This window comes from Egretta garzetta, unplaced genomic scaffold, assembly GCF_000687185.1.
Source record: "Egretta garzetta isolate BGI_Z169 unplaced genomic scaffold, ASM68718v1 scaffold35, whole genome shotgun sequence".
Lineage (NCBI taxonomy): Eukaryota > Metazoa > Chordata > Aves > Pelecaniformes > Ardeidae > Egretta > Egretta garzetta.
The window spans coordinates 771,114-782,922 of record NW_009259730.1 but is presented as its reverse complement, the minus strand read 5'-3'; the positions used below and the strand labels follow the sequence as shown (position 1 = coordinate 782,922).

The window sequence follows — 11,809 nt, the reverse complement described above, 5'->3', positions numbered from 1 at the left end:
GGGGAGAAAAAAAAGGAAAAAAAAAAAAAAAAATCTTAATTCAGCAGTAATGACTGTACGCTCTTCTTCCAGAATAAGGAATTGTAAGAATATCATTATAGCGAAAAGGTAATGCCAAGAAATGTAAGCATCTAGCGCTGGCCGCCTTTGAACGTAACTCTTGGCAGATAAAAAACAAAATGCAGGCAATACTTTAAAAACAACTGGATTTGAGATTCTATTTTTCCAGAATATATTAATCTATGATGATTCTATTAGTTCATAATAACACTAAGATTCAGGCTAGGTCTGGTCTCTCCTCCCATATCAAAGATGTAAGACAAGGGCTGAGGAGAAATGGGTCCTTCACCTTCATTTTCCCCATCTCCTTGGCACTGTAGCTGTCTGTACCATAGAATCATAGAATCATAGAATGTTTTGGGTTGGAAGGGACCCCTAGAGGTCATCTAGTCCACCCCCCCTGCAGTGAGCGGGGACACTGCTAACTAGATCAGGTTGCTCTTGCTCAGAGCCCCGTCCAACCTGGCCTTGAATGCTTCCAGGGATGGGGCCTCCACTACCTCTCTGGGCAACCTGTTCCTGTGTTTTACCACCCTCATTGTAAAGAATTTCTTCCTTATATCTAGTCTAAACCTACCCTGGTTTAGTTTAAAACCATAGCTAGATATTCAGAGGAAAGCATAGAATCGTTTAGGTTGGAAAAGACCTTAAAGATCATCAAGTCCAACCGTTAACCTAACCCTGCCATCCCACCACTAAACCATGTCCCTAAGCACCTCGGCTACCCGTCTTTTAAATACCTCCTGGGATGGGGACTTGACCACTTCCTTGGGCAGCCCATTCCAATGCTTGACAACCCTTTTGGTGAAGAAATTTTTCCTAATGTCCAACCTAAACCTCCCCTGGCGCAACTTGAGGCCATTTCCCCTCATCCTATTGCCCGTTACCTGGGAGAAGAGACTGATACCCACCTTGCTACAGCCTCCTTTCAGGCATGTAAAGGGCGATAAGGTCTCCCCTCAGCCTCCTCTTCTCCAGGCTAAACAACCCCAGTTCCCTCAGACGTTCCTCATACGACTTTGTGCTCCAAACCCCTCACCAGCTTCATTGCCCTTCTCTGGACATGTTCCAGCAATGCAACATCTTTCCTGTAGAGATCACTAGGTGGGGAGATTTCTGAGACCTGTGGGTCACCTATGCCTCCAGCCTTTCAAAACTATTTAGGCTTCAGAGGTCCATCGGAGCTGCTATTTGTATCTTCCAGTGATCAGCAGCAAGAAGCAATGCCCACGCCACCATCTGGGTTCATGGTTTGGAGGAAAGGGAAGGAACTGTAGGAAACAAAGCTGAAGCTCAGGTCTCTCTTCAGATGAGGATGAGGGGAGAACCATCCTGTGATTCTGTGAAGGATGCTGGCTCTGTTTTCTTACTCAGGATCTATCACAGTTACTGTTAGCTAAAAATGATGCTTATCTTCCTAAGCAAAAGCAGAGACAGCAGAGAATAATCCAGTGACTGCCCTAAATACCTTCTTTTTAGACCACGTGGAGGCAAAATTTGAGTGCTTCTAAGTACAAAGAGACCTGAAACACTGAAGGGAAGCACATCCGAAGCGATGGGCCCAGTGTAAGAGTTAAGTCACCTGGGCTGGGATATTTATTGCCCATGCTTCAGGTTGGGAGAAAATCCAGTGGAAAAGGTGGAATCCCCTGGGCAGGGGAGAGGACAGGCCTGAGATTTGAGGCGTAAGATGTCCTCTCATAACTGTGCTAAGGGTTAGGTGAGCTGTTCACGGGCTGGGAAAAAACCCTACTATTTAGTGATTAACTGATTATCGTCTTCCCTGAAATGAAGTAGGAAGTCAGGCTGGTAGGTCTGAGTAGGCAACAAGCAGCAGTTGGTGGTAGAAGCCTCTTCAATGGTGCAAATACAGCCAGAAGAAGACACAGAACTACACCTTAAGTGATAAATAGCCTGCAGAAGGCTTCTTGAGTGTTTCTGTGTCAGTTGGGACTGTACCACAGCTGTATAGCCAGCTGCAGGTGCACCCCATGCGTGCTGTGACAGTACATTGAAAGGAAGAATTACAGAAGCCTCAGTTCAGATGCTACACAACCACCTTGCGTTACTCATTGGGAGAGAGGCAGCACGGCCTTCAGCCTCAGCACGCGAGAGGCTGGCGGAGATGGCCTTCCAAGCCTTTTCAGTCTTCCTGTATGACTTCAGCAAAGCATGTCCTCATGCCTCAATTTTTCAATCTGTAAAAGGGGGGCAGTTTTTAATCACCAAATAAGGCTCCTGTGAAGTTAAATTAATTATTGCAGGTAAAAAGGGTTAGGTCCTTTGAAGGCAGGTGTTAAACAAAAGCAAAGATTTATTACTAAAGGAACATGATAGGTCCATTTGAACTTTGTTCGGGAGACCGCAGTATTTATCGATTAGTAGCTTTTGGCAGGGGGAGAAATTGTGTAGATGACCTCAGGGAAGTAAACTACAGGAAGGTGTGTGTGAAGGCATTCATGCTCTTGCTAACTTTATTGTAAATCTTGATCCTTTAATAAAGCTGTGACCTTGGAGTTGACAACTAGTACGCCACAGAGCAATACACAGCATAGCACCAGCCTTGTAAATCTTCGGTAGGTTCTGCCATTGACACAGACAACATGTAAAGAGAAATCAGGCAGCTGAAGTTTATGAAACGCATTTATTTGAAGGAAAGCATTTTAAATCAGACTTCTTAGCTGAAATGAAACCAACGGCCCTGCCAACTTTTTACTCCTCTTGATAAAACATATTTGTGAAATGAAACCTCAGCAGTGAAAACTTGTAGAACTGCTCATAAAATTTTGCTGTTTGCAGGGGGCAACTGCCACTGAAGAGGTACATTTTTGATCACCTTTGCACAGCTATTGTACAACTTTGTACGAACTACTTTGTATTTTTAGCTGTGCAGGAAACCATAAGTCCACTAACTTTTTCCCTATATTTTTGGCTACTTTGCTCTGGCAGACCAGATTTGGTTTTTGTAGTTACTCAAAACGTTTCCACAAATTCTACCCTTTGGAGCATCTTTCTGACCAAGTAGTTTTCATTCCCAAGGACAGTTCTCAAAGAGAAAGGAAAGCAACTTTCCCAGGCATGTGAAACATTGAATCTTTCTCTTCCCAAAAAAGAGCCACTTTCTGATTCCAAGAAAAACTAGTAAAGACCTAAAGTCTGTTGGGAGTCTCCTTGTTAACACGTTACCACATGATTAAAGCTACTTTAATCACAGCACATGCTTCCATGCATGAACATGAATTTTAATTTCTTACAGATCAACTGCATCTTTGAAAGATACCATGTTATACCGTACATGTAAAAAAACTGTACATCCTTTTTAAACTTACACAGTAAGAATACAGGTTAATTGAATGACGCTGGCAGTCTCTTGAACAGGTTTCCATTTTTTTAATTATAAACATAATATGCACTTCTTGCTATCCTTTCAAGGCTGCTTTCACTTACCAACCATGCTAATTTTGACTCTCATCTTGCACTATGTGCAGTCTTATGGGGTCAGTAATACTGTCCTTCGCAGCAGGTAGTATGCCTGATACTGTTTTGGGGCAGAGTGTTCCAATTTGCTTGGTCCTGTAGCATCTGAAAAGCTGCTGTTTGTCATCTACCTCCAGCACTGCGTTGTCATCATCCATGTACAAAAGACTGGCCTGCTCCTGGAACAGAGCTGCAAAAAATAGGAGAGGCTGCTGCCAAAGCACAGTGTTTCTGTATACTGGATTAGCAGCGAGTTCAGGACTACTGTCTTTTAGGTAAAGAAATTGACAATATTTTCCTTTATCCTTACAAAAAAACCAAAAAACCACCACCTTTTTTTTTTAATGAAACTGAAATTTAATTTTAAAAAAGAATTTAAAACCAAAACAATGCTTAAGAAAAAAATAACCCACAACATTTTTAGGTCCACACAGGTTACTAATACTCCATTAACTGCAAAAGACTAAATTTTAATGACTATGTTTATCTACAGAACATGTTCTTCCACTCTTTTGCGGTAGTCCTTACACGCTGTTTGGATGACTCACAGGCACATATTCTAAGAATGACCCATCCAGAACTCTTTCAACAAGAACTTCTCCAACAGTGTTTATGTCCTGAAAGAAGAAAAAGGATATTGTATTGACTATCAAGATAGTAATGTGCTAATAGATTTAATTTTGACTGCTTGGGTTACCAGTTAACAAAATACTGGTTTCAGTGGGTTTGCATCCATGTTTAAAGTTTACTGCCTAACTTCCTACTCCTTAGTGGTAAACACTGCAACATAAAGCAAGAGAAATCATTATGAAACTTGGCATAAATGAGAATGTCAAATACAGAAAGAGATTAATTTGGCGATTACAGCAAATCCCAACAATACTAATGCTCTTTACTAAAGAGTCCAATTTGGTGATGCATGTTATATTACTGTGTATAGAAAGAAAACTGAAGTCTTAGCTATACATGTGTGAGCTGCCATTAAAGTGCTATCATGCATAAGTCTGTTTCCACCATGTGCATGAATTATAGGGTCAAATTAGTCAGATGATTCCTCACCCCTGCCCTCCATTTGGATCATTTTCTTTAGTGCCTTTGCGCCATTTGAAAAGAGTGATGTTTTATATATTTCTTTGGGATTTCGTCTGGATGAGTATCAAACATAAACATAGGAAAGCACTAACTATGTTCTTGAGAAATTCTAACAGCATGTTAATGCTTGTGCTGCATTTTCTATTTCACAGCCCACTCAGCAAACAGCTGCAGCACACACGGTACAACTGTGTCATCTTAGATTCTTAGAGAATAAAAATGAGTTGTTGAAACAACTTTCATTTAAAGTACATAGGTTTTCATTTGAGGATCTCCATCTATAAACATGAGTCAGATGCATAACACCTGTTAAGAAATGAGGTAATGGAGTACCTTTCCCTTGTCCCACCACCAGACAGCAACAGAACTGAGGACAGAATCCATAAACTGGCACCTCTGAGTACCAGACTATGCCGTTTCTGTACACAATTGCCACGCTTCGTCACTTGGTGCAGTTATCTGCTCAGTTCTTTTCATGACTTCTTTATTGTAAAAGGTGTGGAAGAAGGTACACACAAAGGAACCAAGCCCAGTAGTTTGCAAATACCATTACTCACTATGTAGTCTTCATAATGGAGTGTATGTCTGAGTTGAAGGTGCCTTATAAAATTTCTGCTGAAATAGCTCAGATCTCTCCCGGGTGTTAAACAACAAATTGGACAACAGTATAAATAAATGGAAGGAAGTATTCAGTTTTCATCTTGGAGGTCTTAACAGAAGAAGTATTATCAGTGTTTAAAAAAACAGAAATGTGAAGTAGGTGGATCTGTTACAAGCAAACAGCTTCTCTAGGCAAGACGAATACTGCTAGGCACAGTGCGCTTCCAGATCAGCTGTCAATTATGTTAATCCCTGCTGTCTCATTTGGGTCTGCAGACATCCCAGGGACTGTCAACCTATATAGAGCTGATGGCTAATATATTCCCTCCTACTAGCTACGAGAGAACAGTCATGTAAAAGCGTTTGCTTCATCCAAAACAAAATTTTTTCATCATCCAAACAATTCATTTATCCTTTTGTTTATCGTTCAAATAATAAACTAATAAAAAATAATCCATTTGTTTATCATCCAAGCCACTGCTTGGATGACAAAGTGCTATGAGAAACATACAGGATTTCTCTGGTCATCAATAACAAATGAATTCCATCTGTGTGCTCACAACAGAAGTGGCTAAAACACTTCATTAAAAGAAAAGCTGAATGACTTCCTGTGCGTTCTCCGTCATAGAAAAGTTGCGGTTGCTGCAACATGTATTTCTTCAAGCAGTATCATGAGAATACATGCTAAAAAAATTATTATCATGGAATATACCATGCGTGCGTATACTGTATTAATATACCATTTGTATACTAAAAACAGCTTTATGACATGTTATGGTCATGAACATCATGATACAACACACCAAGAAGTCCTACGCCTTTTTAGAACTAAAAGTCTGATGTGTTTATTCCAAGTTTGAAATAAAAAGGTTGAAATAGCTATGCCGAATCACAAACAAACAATGGAGTGCTCCTCTCAGCACGTTCCCTCTCTTTGCTTTGTATTAACGATGTGGTGTCTACAGTTTATCAACCAACTAAAGCAGTTATGAAAGCAGTATGACTTAAAAGATCACATTTTCATTTCCTTGCTTACAATTTTTACGTGATTTGTGGGCAAACATAGTTCTGAATATTGTTTTTTACATTAGGTTTCAAAGAAATGTGCAACAGAGGCTGTACAATGCACATTACTCACAAGTCTCTCAGCTTGTACGTGCAACTCTGAATTGAGCAAAGGATTTAATAATTTTCTAAGTTTTAAGGCTTAACGCTGCCCTACAGCTACACAATAAAGCTATTTATTAATTTGCCCTGAGTTAAAATATAAGAGCCTATAGACTGATAGGTGTGATAAAAATTGACAATTATTTCAGTTTACTGAAGCAAATACAGAGTCTAATCTGAAAAATACAAAATTTGGCAAAATCTTATGTATAAAAGCTTTAGCTCAGGTAAAGGTGAACACAGTATACACTCACGAGTGAATGCTTCCTTTAAATTACTCAGCTCTGGCTCCGGAATAACTTACTAATATGATCGTGGTTAAAGTGGTGAAAACTAACCTGCAAAGTAGAAGGGAACGGAGCGGGTTTCCCCTATCCCACCTGCTGCAGGAAATGGGAACGTTGGCTCATTTGTCTACAAGTCCTTCAGTCTGCAACCTCCTTAAAACACCTCTTCTGCGAGACATGAGAATTGGAATCTAAAATGCCTCGACAAATAACGATCAGGGAAGTAAAATACGTTTGTCAAGATCTGTGTCTACAGCCTACAGACCTCAAACCTACAAACAGTGTCACAGTAACAGCTTGCAGCCTCTGTGGACCCCCAGAATGAAACCAGTTTTGCGAAGTTAACTTAAAAAAAATTTTAAAACCCTACTGACCTATATGAGGCCCCATAAGCAGTTCTCAAATTATAACGCCCAAACCCCGATTGGAATACACAGTATTTGTGCTGCACACGAATCTGAGTTAGGTCAGTAGAAATAGCCCATGCGGGATTTAAAAGCAGGAAAGTCACTGAAGCTAACAATGCTCATTCTCTTGGCTGCAAGTAACTGCATGTTGTCTCAGTCGTAAGACTTCCTACGCCATTTTCAGAGCTCCTACCAGCGCTCACAATGATAGGAGTGCTAATATTTTAAATATTATATGCATGCACGCTTGTCTGAGAGAGAGGGGATGACTGTAAGCAAGTTCCTCCTCCACTGTCAAAACCAATTAAACAATTAATAGATTTTATCTTTGTCTGTTTTCTCCTACCAGTAACGCTTGCTAGAATTTACCAGTTTAACATGTGAATTCTGTAATGTATACACTTGTGCACATTTATCACTGCTCTCCTTTCCGATCTGTGGTAAGTGAGACAATGGTCCATTAGCTCATCCTCATCTACTTTGCACTGGCAGTAAGGACAGGAATATCTGGGAATAAGAGGTAGTATATTGTTAGTGGCTGCAGATAGAACCGATGCATTCTTCGTACTACAAGCAATAAAAGAAGTATTTAGATTTCTTTGGCCAGGTATCATTAGAAGCTCCTTTTGCAGTAGCTGAAATGCAGCGTGGCTGTGTGACATGTACCTGGGTGTGATCTATGCTATGCTGCCAAAAGGTCAGCCTTGCTAATGGACACTGCGAATGCTGCCCAGAACCGTGCCAGCACGTCAGGATATCGATCCAGAAAAGCACTCTTAACATAACCATGACCTTCGAGAAGAATGGATGAAAATACTGAACACTACAGCTATGGACATTTGATAAAAGCATCATTTAACTGCTGTGATACACTTGGAGCATGCGTGACCAAACTACCAATTCTCAGGAGCCCTCATTAAGTATCGACACTTCCTCGCCGAGGATTACTGCTTAGTTTTTAGTACAGAGTACGGTCTTGTCGCACAGTGGAGGCACTATTTGCAGGCCAGTGCAGCTTTCGAATGTGTGTGGATAAATGTCCAAGTTTTTCTGAGCATCTAAAGAACAATAACTGAGAAGGAGATAGGTCTTCTGAGCAAGCAGCCTGAATAACGTGTCATTTGGGAATTCAAGTAGCAAAGAGTATAGGGACTTTAAATTACAAATAACAAAAAAGCATGTTAATAGTGGTATAAAAAATGTTCCTATTTGTTAATGCACAAAACTAAAGACCACTGGATTTCAAGACCTCAGTCATTCTAGAACTGCTACACACCTAGTAGATTGCTCTAACAAGTCCTGTCCTGAAAGACAATGAAAGGGACAAAGAATTTGAACTTTTGACATATGACACACCTATATTCTGTAAATACATATATCCTCTATATATACTGTAAGTATATAAATAAGAAAAGCTGCCAGTCATCTCAGTTCAAAACTATTTCTGAAGAACAAATTATTAGACGAGAGCCAATTAAATTTAGATTATTGTTAGTCTTACTCATTCTGGAAATAACCAACATTTTCAAGGACTTTTATTTGAAAGTAAACATAATTCTTCCCCAAGAAAAATATCAAAAACTGCTGACTTGTCAAAATACTGTTGTTTCTACAAAACATGGAGCTAAATTCTATCAAAATCATACTAACTGCAAGTAAAATGTATTACTTTGTAGTCATACACAAAAAAAAAAGATGTCCATTTTAAATACTATTTGAGTATTATGATTTTAAAATATTAGAAAGGATCCATGTTCAAGTCAGTAAAACAGAAACAAGTTCCAATTTAAAAAAAGAAATAAAAATCTGAGTAAAGTTTGACTTTACTACTTCAGGATAACAAACTCAAAAGTGCTTTTGCAATGTCATCATCACTAAGGTCTACCTTGTTACAGCATCTCCAAGCTCCTGTAGAGGTCCATATTTTTCTATGTATTTTTCACAAGTTCTTAAATGAGCTCTCATTTCACTCAGACATACCTATGCAAGGAGAAGCAGCAGCGTGTTATATTTTATACCATGACACATTCACACTAATATATCACTCTGAATATTTTCTAGCTCAAAGCCTTATTACAACACTGTGGTTATACCTAGGAAAGTATATGCATCCCCTACTGCTGGCTCAGTTTCTCAAGCATTACGTTACTGATTTAGCATTGCTTTAAATACATTTTATAATGACATTCATCTTACAAGAGCAAAGTGAATTAGTGTGAAAAAATTATTAGTTTGTGGTGATTTTATTTGTTCCTTACATTGGCCCTTAATATTTTGGAATGAAATTAGGGAGGCAATAGGGAAACATTTCTAGTCTGGGGAGGGGGACCAGTTCACCTCTAGCTCTGTTTCTAGTCGTGAAAATCTAGACCAAGTCTGTTAAAAACAAGATTTTTCAACTTGAGGGGTAGATTCTGACCTCAGTGAAGTCATTGGCAAAACTTTTTACAGATTCATGAAGGGTAAGGTTTGGGTTTTATATTGCTGCTGCCACTGGCTAATTCCTGGAACTCAGAACCTCTAAATAACAAAACCAGTGAAGCAGAATCATGACCTATTTTCTATGATGAGAAACAACATGAAATGATAAGAAGTCACCACGTTGTGGTATTAAAATATTATTTGCACAGAAACAGTGCAGCGACATTAATATTACTTACAGGTTATTCTATATTTTTAACCTTTAAATATTGATGACCAGTATATTTTTAACCATTGATGATGGGTTACGGTGAACCTTGGTGAAGAAATTTAAAACAATCCTGTCCCAGATGTCTGTGCCGTGGCTCCACTACGAATGATCATCCTGACGGCAGATGCAGCAGAATGAAACATGCTCATGCCTCAGCCACTTAATTGCGATTTCCACTCCCCGAGTGGAAACTGTAAACGAAATTAGGTTTATACTAACACAGCAATGCACGCTTTGGTGTGACTGAGACACTGCAGGAGCATTTGCCAAGGGTAGCCTGCCAGATACCAGAAGCAACATACAAAGGTATTTTGATGCTACCATGCATTAAACACACACTCCTTTTCAACATATCTTAGTGCCCTTGCTGACGACTTTATGCAAGAAATACAGCCAATGCTTTCTGCAACCGTAAGAAAGATTATAAACCCTGGCAGATATCCATATTCGGGTCACTTCTTGTGCTCTGCCACTGAACAGCAAAAGGCAATAGTTCAGCTCTACTAAGTATTGAGAAGCAGCCTAGTTAAGCCATACGTAGCTCAGCACTTCTTAACATACTTGTTACAGCTGGGTTCCTTCTGCAAAACATGTTTTTTAAAAATACTGAAATTAAATTCAGTATTTAGCTATTGTTAATATGCAGGTATTGCAGTTCATGCATTTCATTGTTAGTTTTAAGCAAATCTTTCCCAGATAGAAAATAGATGGCAAAAAGGTAAAGAACCAATAGTGTTAACAACAAATAAACACTTTTGCTGTTTTTCTTATGTTCTCTGTAACTCCCCACAACCTTCTGCAGTTCACACATTTACTTGCTTGTTTACATTTTATGCTATTTTCACACTGCTATGGCTAGACAAGAAAGATTTAAGGGTGTTGTTTTGCAGTTAGCAAGACAGGAGAAATTCTAAAAGCCAGATGTGAATCCATTCAGAGAAGAAATGAGGGTCACATTTAAGCTGTACAATCTCCTCCCACAAAACAACATATATATGTTATAGGTATAAAAATACGAGGGGAGAGCAAGACTGAAGTGTCTTCATTACACAGAAAGAGGCACAGAGTAAATATTCGCAAACATGGGAGAAAATACTTGGGTTTATATGGATTTTCAAGTAAATGTATATTAATTCAATCTTGGTTAACTGTTTTTCTTATTGATATACATGCTGTCCTCCACCACAAAGTCCTGTTAACCTTTTGCTCTGCACCTTGTTTTGGTGAAACGTGATTAGCGTGTTCCAGTTCAAACAGTAACATTTAAAACTTTGTTTGCATGTAAGTGATGTTTCAAAGGCTTTGTTTAGATGTAAGGAAAAAGGCTCAGTTTAGCTAGCTTTACCAATGGGCGGTGGGTGGGGTGTTCAAAAAAAATAAAAAAAAAAAATCACAACTTTTTATATCTTTGTTCTGTATTTTAACAGATGCAATTGTGGCCAGGATTTTAATAATTAGGCAATCATAGTATATATAGATAAAAAAAGTGATTTGTACTTTCTCCAGCCAAAGCCAACATAGGGAGTCAAGAAGATTCAGTTCCCATAGGCTTAGGCTTGAGCTTAGTATTTGCAATGGCACTGGCAGAGTGTTTTAGAGATCTTTTAGATATGGAACTTGATAAATCACAAAAATTTATTCTTCCATCATCATGCTGGTGGAGTTCCTCTGTTTAGACATGCCGTTAAAAAGGGATCTTAACAGCATTAGTTCTCGTGCATGGATACATCTCTGGAATTATTTAGTAGCTAGTGTTCAAGGCTGCAAACCTGTGTTTCGCATTCTGTGCAATTTCGGTATGTGCTCTCCATCTTCTTGGCAATATCAGCGGCTGGAATTCCTTCACATGGAAGATAAGCGCGGCAGTAAGGGCACATCCACGCATTATTCTTTAAACTTGCAGAAATACAGGAATGACAGAATCTATACATAGAAAGAAATGAAAACATAAGTGATAATCCCCCAAAGCATGCTTCAAATAAGGCAGGGTATGTAAAAAAAAAAAAAAAAAAAAAAAAAAAAAAAAA

At 39.0% G+C, this 11,809-nt stretch overlaps 1 protein-coding gene across 1 annotated transcript in view; it reads right to left on the bottom strand.

The window, feature by feature from the left end:
• Positions 1-4,061: 4,061 nt before the first annotated feature.
• The window catches only part of RNF125 (ring finger protein 125), an 8,250-nt gene continuing 502 nt past the window's right edge, over positions 4,062-11,809 (bottom strand). The window contains exons 2-6 of the mRNA XM_009639479.1: positions 11,552-11,705; positions 8,976-9,070; positions 7,507-7,597; positions 5,187-5,294; positions 4,062-4,154 (exon numbers count right to left, since the gene is read on the bottom strand). Coding sequence (XP_009637774.1) covers positions 4,062-4,154; positions 5,187-5,294; positions 7,507-7,597; positions 8,976-9,070; positions 11,552-11,705 — 541 coding nt within the window. The remainder of the gene's footprint in view (positions 4,155-5,186; positions 5,295-7,506; positions 7,598-8,975; positions 9,071-11,551; positions 11,706-11,809) is intronic.